At 54.2% G+C, this 24,276-nt stretch overlaps 1 protein-coding gene across 3 annotated transcripts in view; it reads right to left on the bottom strand.

Annotated features, from left to right (window-relative positions):
• Window positions 1-1,130: 1,130 nt before the first annotated feature.
• The window catches only part of Acvr1b (activin A receptor type 1B), a 39,376-nt gene continuing 16,230 nt past the window's right edge, over window positions 1,131-24,276 (bottom strand). For all 3 annotated transcript variants that reach the window (XM_021654414.2, XM_060388576.1, XM_021654415.2), the window contains exons 2-9: window positions 20,558-20,797; window positions 19,759-20,007; window positions 16,298-16,528; window positions 12,503-12,670; window positions 11,504-11,660; window positions 10,320-10,444; window positions 5,343-5,473; window positions 1,131-3,914 (exon numbers count right to left, since the gene is read on the bottom strand). In XM_021654414.2, the coding sequence (XP_021510089.1) occupies window positions 3,789-3,914; window positions 5,343-5,473; window positions 10,320-10,444; window positions 11,504-11,660; window positions 12,503-12,670; window positions 16,298-16,528; window positions 19,759-20,007; window positions 20,558-20,797 (1,427 nt within the window). In that variant the 3' untranslated portion in view covers window positions 1,131-3,788. The remainder of the gene's footprint in view (window positions 3,915-5,342; window positions 5,474-10,319; window positions 10,445-11,503; window positions 11,661-12,502; window positions 12,671-16,297; window positions 16,529-19,758; window positions 20,008-20,557; window positions 20,798-24,276) is intronic.

Here is a 24,276-nt window from a genome sequence, read left to right on the forward strand (position 1 = left end):
TCTGCTCCTGAGTGCTCACATTTAAGGTGTGTCACCACCCAGCTTTAGCAATGTTTTAGCATTACACGCATGTGCGTGCATGCGTGCGCTCGTGTGTGTGTGGTGTGTTCACATGCCACACCCAGACGTGGACCTCAGAGGACAACTCTCTTGTTTCTACCTCCTCTTTCACCCTGCAAACGTGTATACAAACGGAGCCACCTCCCTGCCACCCAGAAGAGTCTTCAACAGGCCTTTGCTCGTATTAACTGAACGGTCTGACTGCTGACTGCTGCCCTTTGAGGGCCTTTGTCTAGAGGTCTGCACAAGGCCTACAGGAGTCCTTTCTACTGGGCAGCCTACAGACGGCCGTCGAGGGCCCGGACGGCCGAGCACGGAGCCTCCGGAGCCTCTCCAGGGTCTCCAGCTGTCCTTCCAGCTACTTGCTATCTGGATCCCGCAGCCCGGAGCTACAGACAGGCACAACTGGCCTGTTGGACCACAGTCCAGCAACGGAGCTCTGTGAGGGAATTTCTGAGCTGTGAGAAAGCGCTAAGAAAACAAGAGTCTTGTGAGCTCGGAATTGTCCACGTGTGTCACGGGCCTCCCAGGTCTATCCGACAGGAGGGAGTTTACTCCAGACTCTCAGTGACTGTTGCCAGTGCACACGCCTCTGTGGAAAACATGCTTTGGCCCGGTGCAGCTTGTCCTTGTGTGTACAGCTAAACTCACAAGAACCTTACTCAGGTGACCACCGTCAGCCCTCAGTCTGACGCTCTCACTGAAGTTGGCTATCGCGGTCTGTTTTCAGGCTCCACTCTCAGGCCCAACCACCAGTAAACACAGCCGTGCTCTGAAAGGTCCAGCAGTCTCATATGTACCTGAGAACTCACAGTCACTTCAGTCTAGATGAGGGTCGTCAAACTGGGGCATCTCTTCTGCTGCCTTCGAGGGTCAGTGGCCATGACTAACCAGGATCAAGACCCTGTGGTATAAACGGGCCAAGATGCTACAAGACAGCACAGCAGGCCCCAGAAGACCTACCATGTCCGTGAGTGTGCACTCACACAGCACACACAGGAGACTGCCCCGTACTCTGGCCACGCCACGGGAAGCCATTACAAGTGAAGAGCAGACAGTACCAGGGAAGCTCTGTGAATAAAACTTTAATAATGTACAGCAGAAACTGGACAGGCTCGTTCTTATATTAAAACAAGATTTCCTATATTACAACATATTTACATTTGCATACTGAAGAGGTAAAGTGTCTAAGTGGCTATTACAGTCCTTTCTAATAAACTGTACAAAAACCAAACAGAAGTACCGCGAATACCGCTCAGGGGCCTTGGCAGCGGCTGAAGAGCAGGCTTGGACTTGGTCTGTGAATCCAGAATCCAGAGGTGCAGGCTGCCCTGGGGATCAGGGCAGCCTCAGGGCGCCAAATCACAGCTTCAGCCTAATGCAGAGTGGTGCGATGGGAGTGGCATTCCCCAAACCTGCTCAAGTCTCCTGAGGCGGGCGAGCTGGACTGTCGGAGGGCAGACGGGCCCGTAGGAGCAGGCCAGCGGCATGGGGGTCACTGTGGGGTGTCTGCTGGCACGGAACATCACCACCTGTAACCACGACAACTCGCTGCAGGGGTAGGTCAGCAGGGTGGAGAGAGGCTCCCCAACGACACAACTGGGATCAAGGGAAACTGTTCAACGGCCAGTAAATTGGCCCAAAGAATTAAAGGAAGATCCCTTTAATGCAAGGAAAGAAGTTCTACACCAGGAAATAAATAGAAAGGCTAGAACACGGGAGACCGAGGCAGGAGGCGGCTGGAAGCTGGCCTGCATTCTCTCACAATGAATGCACTCCGTCTGGGTCTCTGAACTCCAGTCTCACTGCTCACCACCACTGTCTTCCCAGGCGGGAAACAGGCTCCCCTTCCCTTTCCTCAGTGGTCTTATTTAAGAATGGTGATTCCAGCTCACAAAGGCTCTGAGGACCAGCGTGAGCACTTCTGGTCTCAAAGTGGGCCCTGGCCATTCGCTCCATTCAGCTCTTCCTTCCACGCTCCAGGGGCAGCGCCCAGGCCTGTCTCACGGTTAGGGGTCCTCCCGGGCCCAGCACTCGGCATGTCTGCAGAGGCTGCAGGCGGGCGGGAGAATGCACACAGGGCTGAGGGTCATGGACAAGGTGAGCATGGAATACAAGCCCCCGGAGGGAAGAGGAACTCAGTGCTCAGTGGGAACAGGCTCAGGTGCAAAGACAAATGTTTCCAGTGACTGAACTATGTGCACTTGATTTTAGAGAATTTTTGTGGTATTTTGTTGGTTTTAGGGATTTCTAAGAGGTAATTGTCACATAGAGATGGTTTTCCTTTTACAAAACTTAATGGTATTAAAGTTAAAATCCTGACCCTCCCCCCCAAAATAAAATAAAATGAATTAAAATAAACCGCTCCAGTTAAAAGTTATGGCTTCAGTTATCATATACTTAAGATACGCTGACCAAATCCCCGCTCACAGCAGGCTTCGAGAGTCTGCAACTACCGCGCCTGGTCAAACAGCACAGCCAGCTCAGCGCTCCCTTCAGTGTGGACCCCGAAGCGAGTGAATCGCTCATCCTCTCTACCCTGATCAGAATCCAGTACAAGAAGGCCCATGCAGATGCCTCTGTCCCCCACCTCCCTCCCCACCCCCTGGGGCCCATCCCACCCCACCCCAAACCCACCACCGCCACCACCACCAAAAATATACACTGCGGCTTGCAGAATCTGGGGTGGGACAGACAGATGTGACATTCCAATCCGAGTCCCAAGATCTGGCTTGGGACTCCTCGGCCCTTCCTCCCGGCTGCTGAGGAAGAGGCCCTTGGGCTGGCTCGTTCTCGCGGCTGATGCTGAAACACAACCCAGGCTTCCTGACATTCTTCCCCGCTTTTCCCGCCCCAACGCCTCTCCTACCACGGACACGTGGGCCAGCTTTGGTTGTGGTGTGAAATGGAGAGGGGAGCCGTGACACAGGGTGGACAAGCAGCCTGCTGGGAAGAGGGCCTGAGACACGAGACCGTCAGGAGGACACCGGATGCTGCCCACTGTGACAGCAGCAGCGGCACTCGGAGACAGCAGGCCCACCACACCCTGGCCTACACATGCACAAAAAGCTCCGCAGGTAAGTGTGCACCTACAGACACACGCACACGCACGCGCACACACACATAACACACGCACAGTTACTTGCACACACATGGGCGTGGCACAGACCAGGCACAATGTGGACACACCTCGGCACATGCACACCGGGCTGGACAGACAGGCAGCAGGTTGTGTCTCTAGGGCAGTCCCTCAGATGTCCACAAGAGAAGGGGAAGGCGTGGCTCAGGGCTGCCTGGGGGAGGGCGGGTGACACTCTGGTTTCTCTGAATACCCTGGTGCCAGCTGACTGGTCCCTGGAGGAAAACCTGCAGCCCAGGGGACCACAAGGTCCAGGGGCTGCTCCCGGGAGCCCAGCGCCCGCCACCACTCCTGGCTGCACGCCAGGTGCACTGGGCTTTCTCTACTTCCCACCGCAGTTTGAGTGGTGGCATCGAGTTTTCTACATAATTTTCTCTCAGAGTCTCCATGCCACCAGGAGGTAAATAGAAAAAGTGTCTGTGTCTCAAACCCAATGTGGGAGTGTGCGCATCTCCCGGCTCTGTCCCTCTTGCAGGCCATGGCTCTGGCCAGAGGGCTGGGCAGAAACAAGAGGTAGGCCTCCACGCCACCTGCCCGGGGGCTACAGCCACCCTCACTGCCCAGGGTGTGTGTGAGGCGGAGCAGCAGCTTAGATCTTCACGTCTTCCTGCACGCTCAGCTGGGACAGCGTCTTCTTGATGCGCAGCGCCGTCAGGCGGGCGGCACCGTTGGCGTACCAGCACTCCCGCATCATCTTCCCCATCACCCGCAAGGCCTGCGCAGAGAAGCCCACAGTGACTTGCAGGCCAGCCAGGGCAGGCCCACCCCGCAACCTTCTGCACACTTTCTGCCTAGGCTTCTTCTCCGTGAAGGGGCAGGAGAGCCAGGAAGGGGAGGCAGCCGCAGGCTGGCTCTTTCACCTCACTCTCAGCTAATCCACTCCAAGGCGCCCAAGGTACACCGAAAATGCTGCCTTCTTATGCAACCACAATGGGTGGCTGAAATGTGAGCTCATAACCATGGCAGAAACACCCCCTAGTGGCCAGCCTCCTTAGAGGTGGAGGCGGGCTCTCCCTCCACACAGGAGGGTGTGGCCCAGACTTAGCAGAGCTGTGCGGCCCAGAGCAGACTTCACTTGTGCTTAGCACACCCATGGAGCAGGTAAGTCACAGACGTGCTCCTGGCTCTACTGCGGTAGGCGTCGGAAAATCACAACCTACTCTAGATGGGACGCCAGTACATGCAAATGCTGTGTGTGCTTGTTACGTGAAGCTGCACAAAGGAGAAGAGAGGTGATGCTGTGAGTGAAAGGGGACCCGGTGACCTTCAGCTTCCCGGGCCCCCAAACCCCATGTTAGTTAGGGACCTATCACCAAACTCTCATTTCAGCCACCGCCCCACGTCACGTGCCTCAAGACCCCCCTCCTAATCCAACCCTTCACATTCCTCCCTCCCACCCCTCTTCTGTCTCCGCCTGCCTCTTTCTGAGGCACCCAGTTGGAAAGCCATGCTACACCACCCCAGCCTGTGGCCACAGTTTTCTAGTCTGACAGACTGCTCTGCAGGGCCTGAGATGGACCCAGGCCTTGCACTGGGCTACACCCCAGGGCAGTTCTGGCAGGCACACCAGTACTGTACTGTGCACTTCTGTTTCTGTCCTGTTGACTCCCTCCCTATGGCAAGGAATGCTTTTCTTCTACGCTATCACTTCCAAGGGACTACTCTACAAAGGCCAGAAAAGTGACTCCAGCCACAGAGGACTCCGCGTGTAACAGCACAGAGTGATCCTCACATCTGCGAAGCTGGGGCAGAGTCCTTTCAGGACCCGCCATGTCTGCAGGTTTGTCCGTACAGGCAAGGGACTAGGACCAAGTCTGGACAGGAAACTCACTTATTATGCGTCTTATCTACCTTCTCCGCACGGCCTGAAAGTGGCCTTGTGTAATAGTTTCCATGTGCCTGCATGTGACTCTGCGCCACCACACGAGGCCAGGTGCGGGCTTTTCTAGTTGTAGCACCATGTTAATGATGAAAAAGTTTTACACTTTGGATTTACAGACAAAGAGTGTACTCAAAAGGCAAGCCTGGGAATTGGCCCGTTAGAAAAAAACACATCAACAAGGAAAACCACTCTATTTCCTAGTAGAGGAAGCTGGCAATGAGGACGTCACCATGTCACACAGGTCCCTACCGCGGCCCCTACCTCATAACTCTGCCACCAGTTGGGGATGTTGGGCCGTAACTTCTGGTCACAGACAACCTTCCGCATTTCCTCAATGGACGGGTCAGAGGGCACCAGGTCATAATACGGCAGTTGGTACTCTTCATGGACTCCTGGGAGAAAAGAACAAGTCACCAGTCACCCAGAGGAGGAAGACAGCCACGCCTGAGCTGTGGAATGACTTCACGAAAAGGGGCCCGGCTCCTCTGGAGGCCGCTGACTCCAGGCACAGTCACACGGCAGTCTGGGCCTCCAGTTCTGGACACAGGAGGCTGATAGAGCACTGTCCCACAAGCCTGCCTCAGAAAAACCAAACCAAAACCCAGCTGACAAGCACAGCCCAAGTTAACAACAACAACAACAAAACACAGACAGTGTCAGACTCCAGGGCCACTTGAGCAGTTCCCAACTGACCAAGCTAAGGAAATCTAAGACTAAGCAATCTGACAGGAGGACCTTTTCAATTTTTATTTTATTATTTATTGTATTTTGAGACAGGGTCTCTCTATGTAGGAACTCACTAAGTAGACCAGGCCAGAAATGAAGTCAAGCTCTGCCTGCCCCAGCATGTCAACCCTGGGAGTGGGAAAAGTGTCTGTGACCTCACCAGTTCATAAGAACGCTGGAAGGAGAGGGCTCCGCCCCCGCTGAGTACCACAAGGGAGCAGTTATTCTGAACCCTGAGTACCGGAAAGAAGCGCTGCCTCCTCGTACTTCCACCTCCGAGCAAATACGTGGCGACAAATGTGTCGGTGAAGCTGTCCTGTTATTTTTCCTTTTGTGGTTTGAGGCAGGGCCTCACTATGCAGTTCAGGCTGGCCTTGAACCCACGGTCCTCAGCCTCAGTCTCTCAGGCAGGCTATGGGTACAGGCCAGGACACCCTGTGGCAGTCTGTCATAAGAAGAGATGCAGCTAACTCATGGGAGATAAATGAATGAATGCTGGCATGCTGGATTTTAGCCTCTAGCCATCTGGGGTTTGTAAGCCATCACCCTGGATGTCAGCATCACAAAGGGAGAAGAACAACGTTCTGTACTTTGTATTAAAAGCCCAGACTAAAGACTAAAGCCCATGAGAGATATTTTTCCCAAACGAACAACAACAACAACAACAAAAGTCCCCAACCTGGATGTGGGTCTGATAGGTCAAACTACCAATTCATAGAAGGAACAGGATGCCGGGTGGACTTACCACCGGGTCACCGTGAAGTCTAGTCTGGAAAACTATAGGACATTCGACTGCATTCTCCAAAAAAAGTAAAGTAAAGAGAAAAGAAAAAAGGAAGGAAGGAAGGAAGGAAACTCGAAGGCTGCAGAGACTTCAGAGATGTGCTGACGCAGTGATGGCTGCCCGCGCCTGCAGTGTGAGCTCAAACCCGGAGCCTCCCTCTCCTGAGCCATACCTTCCAGTGTCGCCCTGCTCCAGACAGGCCCTGCTATCCAGGCCCATGCCCGCCTCAGGCCCTCAGCGCTCCTGCCTCAGCCTCCCGGGCACTGGGACCAGCCTCGGGCTTCTCAGCGCTCCTGCCTCAGCCTCCCGGGCACTGGGACCAGCCTCGGGCTTCTCAGCGCTCCTGCCTCAGCCTCCCGGGCACTGGGACCAGCCTCGGGCTTCTCAGTGCTCCTGCCTCAGCCTCCCGGGCACTGGGACCAGCCTCGGGCTCTCGTGCTCCTGCCTCGGCCTCCCGGGCACTGGGACTGCAGGTATACCACCCGGCCAGGGGCCAGTGCTCTGCCGGTGGCTCCCACACAGCCCTCAGCTAGAAATCCTCCTGCTTCAGCATCCTGGGGTCCACGTCTGAGAGCAGCTGTAGCACGTGGAGCTCTTACCCTTTAGATTTACACGTACGAGAATTCATAATAAAAAGTCGAGAACACCAAAGCTAGGCACAGTGGTGTCCGCCCGTAATCCTCGTTCTTAGACCCACGACAGGCCGAGGATTCTAATTCAGTCTGGAGTGGAGCGAGCCAAATGGACTGTTCTCACTTTTGTCCCCATTCACACAGAACAGCAGCCCCCAGCCGCACCGCTAACGGGATCCACTGCCGCACTGGGATATACTATATATTTGCTTTCTGTTTCTTGAGACAGAGTCTCACATAGCCATGGTTAGTCTTAAACTTCTCATTCCCTCTCTCCACTTCCTAAGTTGGCTCCCATTCCCAGTCTTGGCAATATTTATTTTTATTACTTTTTTAATTTACTAATTTTTATTAAGTGTGTGTGTGTGTGTGTGTGTGTGTGTGTGTAATTGGGAGGGCAGTGCACATGTTGGGGTCAGAAGACAAGCTGCAGTAGGTAGGGCTCCCCTACTTTGGGTTCTGGGCCTTAAATGCAGGTTTTCGGGCTTGTATACTTCTGAGCCATCTTGCTGGCCCTGAGGTCAGATTTATTTATTTGTTTCTTTACTGGTTTTCCAGACAGGGTTTCTCTGTGTTGCTCTCGCTGTCCTGGAACTTGCCCTGTAGACCAGGCCTCTGCCTCTGCCTCCCAAGTGCTGGGATTACAGGCGTGTGCCACCATGGCTGGCTGGTAAGAGTTCTTCTTAATTTGTGTATTTTAAAGCATTTCTTTCTCTTTACGTGTGTAGAGTATCTGTGTGCGGGTCCCGAGAGGCAGAAGAGGTGTCTGACTGGTGCTGGAGTCACACGTAGTCACCTGACCTGGGAACGTGGACAAATGCTGGCCCTCTGGGAGAGCAGCGAGTGCACCCAGCAGCCGAGCTGGTTCTCCGGCCCCAGATTTATTCTTAGATTAAGGGCTGGAGAGCGGATTCAGAAGTTAAGAGCACTGGGTGCTCTTCCAGAAGTCCCGAGTTCAATTCCCAGCACCCACATGGTGGCTCACAGCCATCTATACTGAGATCTGGCGCCCTCTTCTGGCAAACAGGTGTACATGTAGGCAGAACAGTGTCTAACCAAAAAAAAAAATCTTTAAAAAGTATATTGCTAGGAGTTACATCCCTCTGCCTCTGTGGTTAAGTCTGTGCCTCCAAGGCAGCTGGAAGCAGAGATGGAGCTGTGCCGTGGAGCTGCAGGTGGCTGTGACGAGGCCCTCTAGAAGCAGAGCACACACTTAGCTACCACCTCTCCTCACTCTCTGCAGCTATGTATGTGTGCCACATGTGTGCCTGGTGCTTGCACAGGTAGGGAAGGGGGAGTCAGAGCCCCTGGAACTACAGTTACAGAGGGTGTGGGCTGCCACGTGGGCGCTGGGCACCCGGGTCCCTGCAAGAGTGGCTGTACTCTTGCCCCTCAGCCATCTCCCAGCCCTGTGAGGGGAGATTTCCAGACAGAGAACCTGACATGGAGCCTAGAGCTGAACTCATGCCTTGGCCCGTGAGAGCTCCAGCTCATAGCCTTGCACAGATGACTTGATCGCCCCTGACCCGTGTTCTTCATCTACAGAATGAGGACAACACTGGAGTCTCCCTTTACAGCTTTGCGGGGAAGCCGTGAGCGGAAGCCGTGAACCGAGGACATGCAGCCCGCAGTGAGGAAACACTCCAGTTAGCACACATGCAGCCCGAGTTTCTGCTGTGAGGAAGGAGACACCTGCTGTGGACCCACCCGGGAAGAGCTAGGAACACCCCTGCAGGCGCAGTGCGGGACCCCGGGGGCACCACAGCCATCCAGGCCACCCCGCGGGCTCCAGGTCCAGGGGGAACGCTTGTCTCAGAACCACGTGGAGAACCTCTGGCTTCCACGCGCATACACATGCGCACAGACCTATGGGAGCAAGAACCCACTTCACACACACACAACCAGTTTTAAAAACACCCATGGCAATTTTCTTCGTGGGAAAGGGCTGCCGGGGCTTACGCTAGACACACCAACATGGACACACCACACGCTGTGCGGCACGGCCACGGAGCTGCACCCCAGCTTCGCTGGGCCATCGTGATGAATTGAGGAGGCCCAAGCCCATGAATAACATACAGCGTCTCCGCCATTCCTTGGGTCTAACCACACATTACGGGCAGAAAAAGGCAGAACAAAAAGAGGGCCGCGCAGAAAATCTACCAGCTATTTTTACCTCACCACTGCCACTGCCCTGGACCTTTCGGCAGAGAGGACAGGCTGAGGCGGGGCTCTCCAGGCTCTGACCATTCTGTCAAGACCACCTGGCCGAATGTTTGGAGGCTATCCTAAAACACCAGCACAGCCGGGCAGTGGTGGTACACCCCTGTAATCCCAGCACTCAGGAGGCAGAGGCAGGTGGATCTCTGAGTTCGAGGCCAGCCTGGTCTTCAGAGTGAGTCCAGGACAGCCAGAACTCCGTAGAGAAACACTGTCTCAAAAAAACAAAAACCAAACCAAACCAAACCAACCAACCAAACCAAACCTGATATAAGCTGACAAAAAAGAAAGTGATTCAGCTAAATCCGATGCTACTTTTCATCAGGTCTCACATGAGTAAGTAGTCACTGTAGGTTCTTTTCTTTTAAATTAGGGAAAAAACAAAAAAAACACAATTTTCAGAAAGTCCTAAACACTACTGCGAACCAAGCAGGGCTCCCCAGAGATGTGGCAGGGGACACACCAGAACATAAGAGAACACGTTAGAACATGGTGCCTCTGACAAGACCGAAGCACTAACCCTGGCCCGTGTGTATCCTAGGAATTCTCCTGCCCTGTGAGTTAGCACAGTGAGTGAGGGCAGAGAGATGGAGGAGGGAGGAAGCAGAGAGAGGGAGAGGAGGCGAGTGCATGTGTGCGTGTGTGCGCCTGTGTGCTGACCCCCGAACACTTGTCACACAGAACGACACTGTTTAACATCCGGTCCCCGGGCTCAGGATGCGGAAGAGTACTGGGCAGCGCGACAAAGGCCCAAGTTCAGCCCAGCCCCACGCAGTGAACACGCCGCCACGCTGCCTCCAGGACTGTGGCTGGGAGGAAGCGGGCACTGACGCCAGGGGTAACCGTAACTCGGAAAGCCAGGGCCGGAGCAGGACGTACCTCCCGAATTGCATCTCCGAGCAATCTCCCAGTACACGAGGCCAAGGGCGTAGATGTCAGCACACTTGAAGGAGTCAAAGTGCTTCATGTTGATGCTCTCGTCAAGGACCTCGGGAGCCATGTACCTGGGGCAGCAACAGACAGTCACACATGGAGCACAGGGGCCGCTGTCTGATCAGCGTCCACCTAGAGGTGTGCATGTGTGAGCACGCTGCTCTCTGGGGAGCAGGAGCATACCCATGTCTTCACTGCACGAGCTCTCTGGGCTCGAACCTGAACGTTTTGGCACGGATGACTTTTTTGGCGCCTGTCTGTCTGGTTTTCTGGGCACAGGGCGTTGGGGAACCATACAGACAGTAAAGGCACACGGCTACTGGAGCCTTCACTTCACTGAGGGGACACGGCGATGAGGTGAGCATAAGTCCATTCTGAATTTCTTATGTTATCTCACTTGACTTCAGCTGGGTGAAACTCATTCTGGAGGTGATGGAAACCGTGCCCCGTGGCTCTGAGCAGTAACTGTGTGTAATTGTATGATGTACGGGGGCCCACCTACACTGTGGAGTCTGGGCAGGTGCGGTCTCAGGTCAAAGGACAAGAAGCAGCAGCACAATGAACTCACTCAGACGCCCAGACCCTCTCTTCCTCCTGCCTCCACCCTAGGAGGTCAGCTCTGTGATTCCTTCGCTCTGGAAAGCAGGCCACGGACTCCTGGGCACGCAGGGGCCGGCCTTGCTCTATGAGCCTCCAGCACGGCGCTCCTGCCTCCTCCACAGCTGCACTGCAGCGCCCCCTCCTCCAGCCAGGCCTGGCGCCTACCCTCCCAACGCTGCTCCAAAATCTTTTGTAGTTTTTTGTGTTTTGGAGACAGGGTTTCTCTGTGTAGCCCTGGCTATCCTGGAACTCGTTCTGTAGACCAGGCTGGCCTCAAACTTGTAACAGAGATCTGCCTGCCTCTGCCTCCCAAGTCCTGGGATTAAAGGTGTGTGCCACCAAGCCAAGCCTCCTGCTCCAGTTCTTTCCCCACTGCCCTCCGCCTGGGCCGCAGCCTATACAGCTGTGGAGCTGTGCTCTTGGTGTGGTGCAGCTGTGAGAACATTCACCATTCCTTGATGGGGAGATCACCCTCCTACATGTCCTCCTGTGTGTGAGCCCGAGTGAGGGCTGGGCCAGGGCCTGCTTACCGCTTGGTCCCCACCCTCTGATTTGGAGCAATGTCGATGGTGTCGGTGACAGCGTCGTGGCGCACAGCCAGGCCTAGGTCTGCAATAGCACACATGCCGTTCTTCTTCACCAGGATATTTTTTGACTTTAAGTCTCGATGAGCAATTCCAGGTTTCCCTGACAGAGAAAAACCCAGCATGTTGAGGATGATGTATACAGGGGTAATGCACAGAATCGGAGCCAGAGTCTTGGGCTGAGGCCTGGCTTTGACCCCCTCAAGCCAATGACCCTGAGAAGCTTATACTTCTCTTACAGAGTAACAGTACTTCATGGGAATGTGACGAGAAAGAACACATGCCCAGAAGCAAAGAGCTCACAGTGACATGGTCGCTGCCTCACATTAAAATGTCGCCACCGTTCACCAGTCCTGAAGAGCCCAGGCGGGCCAGGCTGCCACGAGCTCCCAGGGCTCCCGGCGCTGCGGACCATGGCTGCCACGGCCCAACAGTCATGCCATGTCCTGCCAGGCACCAGGTAACCGGGCATCAGGGATCACCCCTGCTGCCTGGCATGGCCAGGAGCCAACAATCCATCGAGCACAAAGCCTGGGTCGTCATCCAGGACCCGCAGATAGCTGGGCCCCATGTGTGGCCAGCACGCCTCGGACAAGGCAGCATGCCCACCCTCAGCATGGGGTTCTGACACTCCTGCTGCTGGCCTGCTCTCTTCTCATTCCATTCTTTCACAGTGTACCCCAGAAACCGCTGCTCCTTAGCAAGCCTGTGAATGCTCACAACAGCCATGCCCTCGCCTTACAGACCTCCCCGGGAAGGGCTAATGACAGAGCTGAAGAGGAAACCCCACTCAGCTTCTGCTCTTCCCAATACAGTTTGGCATTCTGTTCCTCAGGAGGAACCACCGTTTCCAAAGCTTGGCCCAGCCCCAGTGGGGAGGACCGGATAGGGACGCGCAGGTCTTTGGGCTCCAACTCCTGCTCCCTGGCTGGGCTTACCACTTACCCTGTGTGCCCACAATCTCCATATGCAGGTGTGCCAAGCCGCTGGCTGCAGACAGGGCCAGCTTAATCATGCCCTCAGTGGTCACCGTGTACCGGTTCAGGTAGTCAAACAGGGAGCCATGCTCGTGATAGTCGGAGACAAGCCACAGCTGGGTCCAGGTTCCGTTATCTGCAGAGAAGAGACAGGTCTGCACAGGAGGGACTCCAGCAAGAAGGAAGCAGCACGACATATGCAGGCAGCGGCAGGCTCACGCAGACCCTGAATTTACCCCTCGTGCCCCTGCACCTCAGGAGAGGGCAGCAACAGCACTTCTCTTCTAGGCCTGTCCCCCATCCAAGTGAGCGCTCTGAGCCAGATGACAGCCCCAAAGGTCTGGGGCATTTGACCACTGACCTCCCGTGAGCGGCTATCTGGGAAGCCTAGGAGGGCTGGGCCTTGATAGAGAATGCGTGTCACTGGGGCTGCCTCTGAGGCTTCAAAAGCCCTGAGCCATCACCCTGCTTGTAGCTCAAGATGTGGGCTCTCAGCTCCTGCCTCCACTCCACCATCAGACTCTAGCCCTCTGGATCCATAAGCACAAAGTAAACTCTTCTGTAACTTGCCTTGGTCATGGTATTTTATTATAATAATGGTAATAATTATTATTTATTTTTATGTTTTAGGATTTTTTTTGAAACAGGGTTTCTCTGTGTAACCCTGGCTGTCTTGAAACTTGCTCTGCAGACCAGGCTGGCCTCAAACTCAAGAGACCCTCCTGCCTCTGCCCCCCAAGTGCTGGGATTAAAGGTGTGAGCCACCACTGCCCAGCTTGGGCACGGTGTTTTATCACGGGAATAAACAAGTGATGGAGACAGTGGAGAACTCTGAGAGGGAGTGAAGATGATTCTAAGCAGTACACCACTCACTGCCAGGAGAGAACAGTGTGCTTACAGAAAGCAACGGTGTCAGCGCCTTTACCCCAGTGACGTGGGCCCATAGGGCTCCACCCACCACTGCCAAGGAAGAGAGGCCCTGCTGTGTGACCTTCTAATCAAGGGCCGTCCCAGCACCTGTCTCACTGGAAATGCTTCTTTGCAGTTTTCGGCCCTCCTTAGGCCGGGAGCCATGAGCAGAGCAGAGAGGCCTGCTTTGTTACAGAACCAAGCACACCTTTCCACGCATGAGCAGCCACGTCCCAGCATTCCCACGAAGGCCACCTTGCCCTGCACAGCAGCAATGGCAGGTGGGCAGTATCACTACACTTTCTTTTTCACACTAGGTGGCAGGAAGGAGGATGGGGGAGGGGCAGGAATCAAATCAGGCTAGGCCTGCCGAAGTTGCTAGGAAGATTAGAAACTGGACTGAGAGCTCCCCAATTCTAGGCTGGTGCTATCTCCAGGCAAGAACAGTCTGACTTCCCTCCTTCCCTGGCCCTAACTCGGGTTTCACCAGCCACCCAGCTTACACAAGCTGCCAGAATCAACAGAGCACGCTGCTGGAAATGGCTGAGCCTTGGCACCTCTGATGCCAGCAGGGGCCACACTAAACAGCTTCCTCAGGGCCCACTGGCTTTCTACGGGACGGTTCTGAGCCTTTCAGCGACTCTACGAGGGTTAGAGAAGCAGCAGCCCCCTTGGACGGCTGAGATTCTCCTGCTGTGTTAGAACCCAGGAGTCTCTAGCATCCCTACAGCCCCGTGAAGAATGACTCAGCCAGCACTTCGACAGGCGCTGCGGGCCCTGGCCTCTGAAGCCGCTCTACCACACCGAGCTTTGTCATAGCTGCCAGAGACTTGAGAACAGGACCGGGCTCCCTCCTCATTTCTGGGCTGCAGGAACTCGGCTGCCAGATGTCTGTCCCCTCTTCCCCAGGACCTCGGTGTAGGCCGGCTATGGAAGATCTGAGAGGCTGGGCTCCAGCCCGCAGAGGCCAACAGACGCCACTGACGTAATAAACAGCCTTCTAATCACTATCCCTGTCCTCCATCATCAGCTGGTAAAGGATGAGGACGTGAGCTCAGATCCCAGTAATCATAGAAAATCAAGCGTGACACACGCTCCTGTGACACCAACACCAGACTGGGTGTAGAGACGGGAGGATCATAGACACTGGCTGGCAGTTGGTCGAGCCAATTAGTGAGCACTGGGTGTGAGAAGGGACTCAAAACATAGGGCAGAGAATAATACAGAAAACAGACACTGACTTCTAGCCTCCACACACACAGGCACCTGCACACACATGCACACACACACAGGCACCTGCACACACGCACCTGCACACACATGCACACACATGCATACACACATGCACCTGCACACACATGCATACACACACACACACAGGCACCTGCACACACATGCACACACACACACACAGGCACCTGCACACACGCACCTGCACACACATGCACACACACACACACACACACACACACACACAGGCACCTGCACACACATGCACACACAAGCCCAGCATAACCTGGTCTATGGCCACCCCTCCCTTGCTTCTCCCATGATATCTGCAGAATCCCAAACACACGCCACCTCTACATACATGCACAGAGCCTTCCTTTCTGTCCGGTTTTTGCTGCTTTTGTCTCAAGCTCATGTGACCTGCTTCAATCTAAGCTCAGCCAGGCTGGCTGGCACCTGCCTCTTATCGTCATCAGCATCTCAAAACACGGATATGCCTGGGCACACGCAAAAGACTCAGAGCTGCAGCAAGGCAGCCAGGTGTGGTCCGTACACCTATGAATCTCACCACTTGAGAGGCCGAGACAGAGCACTACATTTGAGACCAGGCTGGACTGCATGGCAAGACTCTACCTCAACTCCAACCCTCCTAACAAAGACACAAGAAAAGAGGGAGGGGAGGGGGATCAGCAGCAGCAGCAGCAGCAGCACCACCATCACCACCTTCATCACTACCATCACCACCACCATCATCACCACCACCATCACTACCATCATCACCACTACCACCATTACCACCTTCATCACTACCATCATCACCACCATCATCATCACCATCACCATCACCACCACCACCACCACCATCATCATCATTACCACCACCACCATCATCACCACTACCACCATTACCACCTTCATCACTACCATCACCACCACCATCATCATCATTACCACCACCACCATCATCACCACTACCACCATTACCACCTTCATCACTACCATCACCACCACCATCATCACCATCACCACCATCACCAATACTACCACCACCACCATCATCACCACCACCACCACCACCACCATCATTACCACCACCACCACCATCACCACCACCATCATCAATACCATCACCATCACCAGCAGCAGCAACTCAGGGGTCTTAGGTATAGAACAGGCCAAAAACTGAGTCTTACAACTAGGAGGTCTCACTGTGCGGAAGGTGGCCTCGGCTCTTCTGGAGCTGGACCAGGACAAGTGTAGACAGTGCTGGTCGTGCTGCCGAATGTCGACTGAATGCTTTTTGTCACCATTCTTTCCCGGAAGGGTTAGAGCATCATTTCTTACTGTAGTGACTTTCAAAATAAACATAGGGGACTCCTAACAGGGGCCACACTGGGTGCAGGTCTGAGAGCAAAGAGCCTGTAGGTGCAGGTGGGGTGAGGCTGGTGCCTTTTCCGCCACCAATAACCCCCATCTCCCTGGGAGTTGCTCGGCATAAAAGGTTCCACACTTTAACACGTTTGAGACTGCGGTCTTCCTCTCTCTCCTGTGTGTGTGTGTGTGTGTGTGTGCGCACACCTGTGAGGTGTCATCGCACCCCCCCCCCCCCCGAACACCGCTGTACCTTTATTGTCAGCAGCGATAAATCCCAGGATGTTCTCGTGGCGGAGCATGACTGTCTGGTAGATCTCCGCCTCCCGGAACCAGGAGCGCTCTTCTCGGGAGGAGAAGATTTTCACGGCCACGTCACCACCCCTCCAGCGGCCCCGCCATACTTCCCCGAAGCGGCCCTTGCCGATGATCTCTTGTAAAACAATGGTTCGGGCCACCGTGCGCTGGACAAATAGGGGGAGCCCTGTGGGCAAAGAGCAGAGAGAATGCTGACTGCCAATCTGCAGACCAGGAGCCTGACACTCAACGTGTCTCCAGAAAGGCCGGGCACGCGCTGGCCATGCTACCGCTCCAGCGGCCACAGAGCGCTACAGCAAGGCCAGCACCTTGGGTGGGTGGCCAGCAGGCTAAGCGCAGGTCAACACAGAAAACTAGCAACTAGCTGCCTTTAGCCACTTCACTTAGAACTTCCTCTGCAGTCTGTGCGGATGAGAAACTTGAGTGTAAATCTTTGACCAGATTTGTCAACTCCCCGGTGTCTGCTTTCTTCTGATGGTAACAAAAATTAAGAGTGGGGCTCGGGAGCTGGGCACTGCCTTTCTGGCCACCCTGCTCACTGGCCACTAGAGGGCAATGCCGTGTGGCCGACAAGGTGGACCCTCGGTCTAAGCACATGGGTACTGGCTCTCCGGAGCTCTAGGCACAGGAAGGCTCCAGGCGTAGACTAGGAACTACCCACATCAACTCAGGCCTCGGTTTACTGCTGTGTAGGCGCATCACTGCCTTCATTTTGACTCATTTGGTATCTCTCTCCCTCTCTCTCCCCCTCCCCCCTTATCATCATGACTGACTTTCTTCTCCTCCCTGACTGGACTAAGTAACAGCTGCTGGTGACGCTGGTCTGCTGGACCCCTGTGCTCGAGAGGAACGCGATCTATGCCAAGGTCTACACAGATTACATTTCTTTATGCTCACTAAGGCGGGCAGTGATGCCCACTGCACAGATGAGAAAACCAATACGGCGTAAAAGGGTGTTAGGTAACTCACCCAGATGAGTGCAAACGGCAAAAGGCAAGGCTGGAATAAAATCCAGGGCTGACACTCCAGTCCCTGCCTTCAACTGCACCGGACAGGACTGCCAGCTTCTCCATGCAGGCCCCTCCTCCCTCCAGCTTGTGCCCTGTCCTGCTCTGCCCTTCTCAAGGACTCCCAGCTCTTCTTTCCACCTCGCCTCACCCGGCCACTGCCCCCCACACCCACACGCAGCCCTGCTCCACCCGACCCTTTCCAACAAGAGACTGGCCAGTGAGCGGGTCCAGCCTCCACGCCATTGCCCAAACTTCACCCAAAGGAAAAACGTGAGTGTTCGCTTGTCCACATGACAACTTCTGCGGAAGCTCTGACCGGCAAACAAAGTATGGCCGCACAGCCCTGATACCTGGCCAGCTGGCCTCTGCCTCTCTAGGCACACCATGCCTGTCTCCTTGTTGTGAGTCTTTCAACAGACCCTGAGCCTTCCTGGCTTTTTGTTCTTTGCATCCAAAGTCTGCTCCATGGCCTGGAATGTTCCCTGCCTGCTCACCTTGCTCACAGTCTCAACCTTTTCTTCCAGACTCCCTCAAATGTGACAAGCCTCTCAGCCTAGCACAGGCTAGCCTCACTTCCTTAAAGGTCTTTGTTTCCAGAGGGCATTCAGCATTCATTTGTTAAAAAGACCCAGAGTCCTGAAGAACATGAACTTACCACTTTAAAGACAGCATTATTAAGAACCCAATGCCTAGGCTAGAGAGATGGTTCACTGGTTAAGAGTTTACACTGGGTCAGGTGCGGTGGTGCTCTCGGGAGGCGAAGGTAGGTGGATCTCTACATAGTTTCAGGCCAGCCAGAGTTACACAGTGAGACCTTGTCAAAAAAGGGAGGGAGACGGAGAGGGAGAGAGAGAGAGAGAGAGAGAGAGAGGCACAATTGTCTCTCCAGAGGACCCAGGTTCAGTTCCAGCACCTACTTCAGAAGGCTCACAAAGTCCAGTTTCAATGGATCTGCCATCTCTGGCCTCCAAGGGCGCCTACTCACCTGTACATGCCTGCTCCCCGCATAATTAAAAGCAAAACAAAACTAAACTAAACTAAAAAAAGACCAACACCTTGGAAGCTCTGTACACTCTATACCAAAATGGACTGAATCAGCCATAGAGACAGTCATTAACCACTTTCATCTAGACAAAATGTTCACCAAGATTCCCTAATTTCACCTGGCCTGAAAAGCTGCAAACTCCCAGGACCTGAGACTACTTTTCCCAGGCACTGCCCTGCCTTTGGTGGAAAAGCACACGGCAGATATTTTCTAGGCTTCTAAAAATGTGCAGCTTTTAAATATATTCATGCTGGTGTGCTCTACTGCCGGGCTTCACAGAGCCAAAACCACAGACCTTGCAATGTCACAGGACGCCTGTTGTCTGAGGGCGTTTGGCATGACTGATGGCACAACTTCCTTGCTAACCAGTCTAGCCATGGCAGGGAAACACGGAGCCACAGTGAGAGCCCTGTGTCAGCTGACACAGCAGCGCTGACCTCTGGGGGGACTTGTGTGCTCCAGAAGCACAGACTGGCTCCATGGTCATCCATCTTCATTAGAACAGCAGCAGCACACATCTTTTTAGGCACACTCACATCTGAGTGCTAGCTGGGTGGTGTAGTGCAGGTAGGCCTGATACTTGCTAGGTAGCCTGCACTGGCCTTGAACTTGAGGCAATTCTCCTGCCTCAGCCTCCCTAGTGCTGGGATTTTAGATGATTCAGCAATGTTCTACCACATTCAGATATTTAATTTTTTCTGGTTTTGTTAACTGAGCTATTTGCTGAGACAACCTCAGCTCTCTCCATACTGAGTTCTGGTCTCATGTCAAGGCCCAATGCTGAGTGCAAACCTCAGGTAAGAAAGCCCTGGACAACAAGAGGCACTACAGGAAATGGAGGCCGAGCTCTGCAGGAGGCTCCCGCGGCCTTCAGATAACTCAGCACAGCCATGGGCAACGGGAGTCAATCATTCACCAGGCCTGCACTCTCAGCTTTGCCTCGTGTCCTCAGACTCCCCTGTGGCTGCTCTGGGATCAATGATTAGCCGCCAGAGCCTCACAGGAACCAGGCACACTCCTGTTTCTCAAAAGGGGCCTTAAACTGAGCATGCCACCACCCCAAAGGGAAGCAGCGCACTCTCCACAGACACGCAGCTACAAACCCTGAAGAGAGGCAGAGCTTCTGCAAAAGGAAGTTTTGCATTGACCTCTGGAATCGCGGGGAATGAGAGATTTTCAGTGAGGCCATTATCACATCTTATTCCATGTCAGACTCCAGATGAAGAGAATTATGAAAGCAAATGACTCAACACAGCAGGCCCTGGTTTCCTCGTGAACACCCTTTCCTGCTGGGAACCAGCTGTGAGGGCCGACACACATGGCGCCTGGAGAGCCCAGTACCTGAGCCAGACCCCGACGTGGACAGGTCATAGACAAGGTCCTGGAGCGTCTTGTCTTTGGAGAGACACATCTCGCAGGACGGGTCCTCCATGTCCAGTCTCTGGCGGTTGTGGTACACACGCTGGTGATAGTTGATGACAAGGAAGACGATGATGATGATGAGGAACAGGAGGAAGACGGGGCCAGCGATGATGCCCACCAGCTCCACGGGGCCCCACATGGAGGGGTGCTCGGGCTCCTTGAGGTGTCCTGAGAAAACGAGCACAGTGAGGAAGACAGTGAAAATGAGAGACTGCTGTGGCCCAGTTTATCCCCGAATTGGGCTACCCATAAAAGACCCTCAGCTGCGGGTTTCCTCTGCTCTCCCTGCGCTGGCTTGTGCCTCGGTGCTCTCAAGTGTTGCCTTGCTTCCCTCTCTGCAAGTCTAAGGCACGCAGAATTGCTGGCTTGGCTCAATCTCTTCCGGGCTCTGCTCAGTCTTTCCCCAAAAAGAGCGGACAGAAGGCAGGGCTGCCGGAGGTGTCCACTGGCACCCTGTCTAAGTCCAGCCTTTTCACACCATTCGTCCTGTCCCTGCAGCAGACCTCTGTCTGGGCTGTGCTGCCACTGCCCTCCCCCTCGGGTGCTTGGGAGCTCCCCTGCTGACAGGAGAGCTGCTCTCCTCTCCTCCAGGCCTGCCTAGAGACGAAGCCCAGCCTCCACTATGCCCCCAGGGAAACCCAAACACAACCCTGAGCCCCCTGAGCCAAGGGCTGGGAAGCAGTGGAGAAAGGACGGACCCCACAAGCCATGCACCCACCGCTGGGCACCCTGAGGTCGATCTTGTTGCAGAAGTCGGCGTAGCAGCAGTGCGTGTTCCGCAGGTCCTCTGAGCTCAGGCAGTAGAAGGGCTTTCCGGCGGGAACCAGCTCCACCCGGGGGATGCAGGTGCGCACGTGGTGCTCCATGCCGTCCAGGTTGAAGATGGAGACCATGCAGGCCCCGTCCGTCTCACACGTATAGTTGGTCTGTAGGCAGCTGGTACATGCACACAGCAGAGCTGCGGGACGTGGAGGAGCAGGGTATCAAGGGTCTGCAAGGTCTTCCTCGGCCCTTCTGGAGACTCAGAACGAGCCCCTGCAATACTTCAGATCCCCTGCATAAGCAGCTTTTATAGAGTGAGGCCTGCCAGACAGCCGTGCCGGCTACCTCTGCACTTCGGCTCACAGGCAAAGCTCCGTAGGCCCCACTGCTCCTCACTGCTCTATCCTGTACCATTAACAGACAAAGGATCTACCTTCTCCATCCTCACGATCCTGCTGGGCAGGCGGAGACTTCCCCTTGGAGAGCAGGTACCCCCCCATCCCACACAGCACTCCCCGGATTCCTTAAGGCCAGTCCCATTCCATCTTCTTGGGCTCAAGGCACCCCAATTTCCAGGATGATGCATGCTCTCATACCTCCTCTCACTAAATTTTTTTTCTGCCTAAATCCTTCAAAACTCTGCTCTATCACCACTCCTGAAACGCTTCCTCTTCCCCTCATCCCCTCCTCCCTTTAGGCCACGTGTGGTGGCCTCTCCCGAGGGCCAGGAGGGTGCTCTCCACTGAGAACTGGAATGTTCACCTCACAAAGTTACTGTGAGGACAAAATGAGATCACGCACATCAAGTATTTAATAAATTTAACCATCCGGAAAGGCCCCTGAGCAGCACTTGGCATGCAAATGTACACTCGTGTGTGTGCTACGCACACACTTTTTTCAACTAGTCAGTACACACAATTGCCCTGGAACTAACAAGTTCTGCTGGGCAGGTGTCACACGTAGTGTGTGCACCAACAGGAAGTCAGAGTGAATGAGTTTGGCGCCTCTGGAAGCCACTCAGCAGCCCTGGAATCTGCAGCCCTTTATTTATCTGACCAGCAAGAATAGCACAGACAGTTGGTGCTCTCGTGTCTCCCCCAGGCCTAACCCAGCCCTGACCTCCTGGGACGGGCAGGAATGTGGCATTGGCCACAGTACCAGCGGGTCCTCCAGGCGTGGGACAAGGCACTCACCACCAGGGGGCAGAAGGAAAGGGTGCAAGACCTTTGGGGCATGCCCTGAGGGAGGGCCTGCACACCTAAGCTTCCATGGCACACTCAATGGGAGGGCCTACACACCTAGCCTCTGTGGGAAAAAGGCTTGCGACCAATCCAAACAAAAGCCTAGGCTACAAGAGTTTATCTTCGTCTCCTCATCTAGTCTCTGAAAAGTCATCCCTCAGCTTTGCAAAGACAAAGCCAATCCAAGCTGCTCAGAGTGTCTGTACATGAGGCAAGGTCTTTGCTGTTCCCATTCAAGGACACCAGGACACGGGGCATGAGGAGGGAGGAGCTCGAGGCAGCATCGAGACAGCATCGAGACAGGCAGGTAGATGGAAGCCTTCCGCGCAGGGCTGCTGTGTTTTCACGGGGTTTGAGATCGCTATCTTCTGAGATGAATTCCCCAACATGCAGCTACCTGTGAGCAGCTGGGGTTACACTATTCCTCACAGGCAGAGCACGGGGCACAGGCAATCATGATCATGAAAGAGTTCACAGCAAGCTGTCCCCAGATCACACGTCTACCTTTTGGTCTCAAGAGGAAGAAATCTTCCTCAAATCTTCCTCCCAAACTTGTGTTTGAAAATTCTCTCATTCCGTATTCCTGTTTGCTTGTTTGTTTGAGACAGGGTTTCACTACGTGCCCCAGCTGGCCTTGAACTCCTTCCTCCTGCCTCTACAGCGCTGAGCTTAGAGGCCCAGGCCACTAAGCCAGGCTCTGCCTTACTCTCTTAAGAACTTAGAATTTATTCACATCTCAGCAAACTTGGCAGGACTCCTCTCTTCCTCCAGGAGTCCTGCTAGTCCAAGAAGGCGCCCTGTTGGCAGGACCCTTTTTTCTTCCTCCAGGAGTCCGGCTAGTCCAAGACGTCGCCTTTGACAGTTCCCTTTTGTGTCCCTCAGGGGTTCCCCACAGGGAGCACACCTCTCAGAACCCGTGTTGTGACGTCTGGCAAAGAGAACAGCATTGGGTCTATTTTGGGAAGCAAGAAAGGGAAAATTAACAACTTCAAGAGATGACTATTCTGAGCTCGGTGAGACACAGGCCAAACCCACAGCCGCCTTTTCAGAGCAGCCACTCCACGGTCCGTCAATTAGTGGGAGAGGAGTCAGGAGTCTCTGATTCCTGATAGTTATTCTCCTGGTGGTGGTGCCGGCCTCGCTCAGTGATTCACTCTGGAGAATGAACACACCCACACGTGGCTCATTATTTTTGGGAAGTACTGAAACAATCTTGGTGTAAGACAGGAAAGAACAAAAGTGGCGAAATCTTTGCACGAAGGGGCTGAGGAGAAGCTGGGAAACGGGCCATGTGGCTTTGTGATAAGGGGCTGGGTAAGTCCCTGAGCCTATCTGGGCCTCGACTGCCTAACCAGCAAACACCACTTATCTTACAGAGACAAGAGGGAAATTAGCCAACTGCCTGCTCAGCGCTGAGGCTCCCGAGCAGGGCTCACTCCGCCCACTGTGGGCATCTTTGCCCTTTACAGAGTGAGACACACTGAAGATAACCATCGCCACTACCCACCCTGACAAGACCTGAATTGACAGCACCAGGAGTGACAGTGGGTATCACCGAACGAGTCACAGAGCCCTGAATCGCACACGCCTGGTTTAACACTAGTCACATGAGCTGGAGCCCACAATTAACCATACCGTGCCACAGCCTCCTTGGAGCCCTGTGAGGCAGCGCTGTGAACAACTGGCTCACAGACCATAAAAACCCTGCACGTGGTAACATGCTTTAAAAGAACTTAGGATAGCATGTGCTCAGTAAACACCAACCTCCCCTTTAACATAAAAATTGAAAGAAAAAATGAGGAAAACGTCTCTTAACGCTGCCTAGGAAGTGGTGAGCTGCAGTCTCAGGAAGAAGCTGCCCACTCGCTGGGCGGCTGCTCAGCTGCAAGCCCTCCCGCCTCTCTGAGCCTCATCTTCCTCACGATTAGCCAGAAAACGGAAGTGAAGGAGATGACCTCCCAAGTCCTTCCAGCTCTAAGCTCTCCTCTGGGTGGGCCTGGAGCACTGTCGCCCTCTGCTGCTGGCCTCAACTTCTTCCTTTTTTTCTAGACAGGGTTTCTCTGTGTAGCCCTGGCTGTCCTGAACTCACTTTGTAGACCAGGCCAGCCTGGAACTCACAGAGCTCTGCCTGCCTCTGCTTCCCAAGTGCTGGGATCACAGGTGTGCCACCGTGCCCGGCTTGTCCTGGCCTCTAAAGGCCTGTGTTTTTGCTCCTCATCTGCTAATATTTTTCACTGAAACAAAAAGGCAATAATAAAATTATAAGCATCCTCTGAAACGTAGCACCCTAATTTTACTTCTTTCTACAAAGCTAAATCTGGGTTAGTGACAACAGCCCCTTGTAATGCTTCACAGTGACTCATCAGGTCAAGCATCTGCACACGTGTGTCAACAACTTGCTAAAATGCTCCCTACTCTACCAGTAAGCATGCTC

The sequence above is a fragment of the Meriones unguiculatus genome, chromosome 8 (assembly GCF_030254825.1).
Source record: "Meriones unguiculatus strain TT.TT164.6M chromosome 8, Bangor_MerUng_6.1, whole genome shotgun sequence".
In the NCBI taxonomy this organism is placed as follows: Eukaryota; Metazoa; Chordata; class Mammalia; order Rodentia; family Muridae; genus Meriones; species Meriones unguiculatus.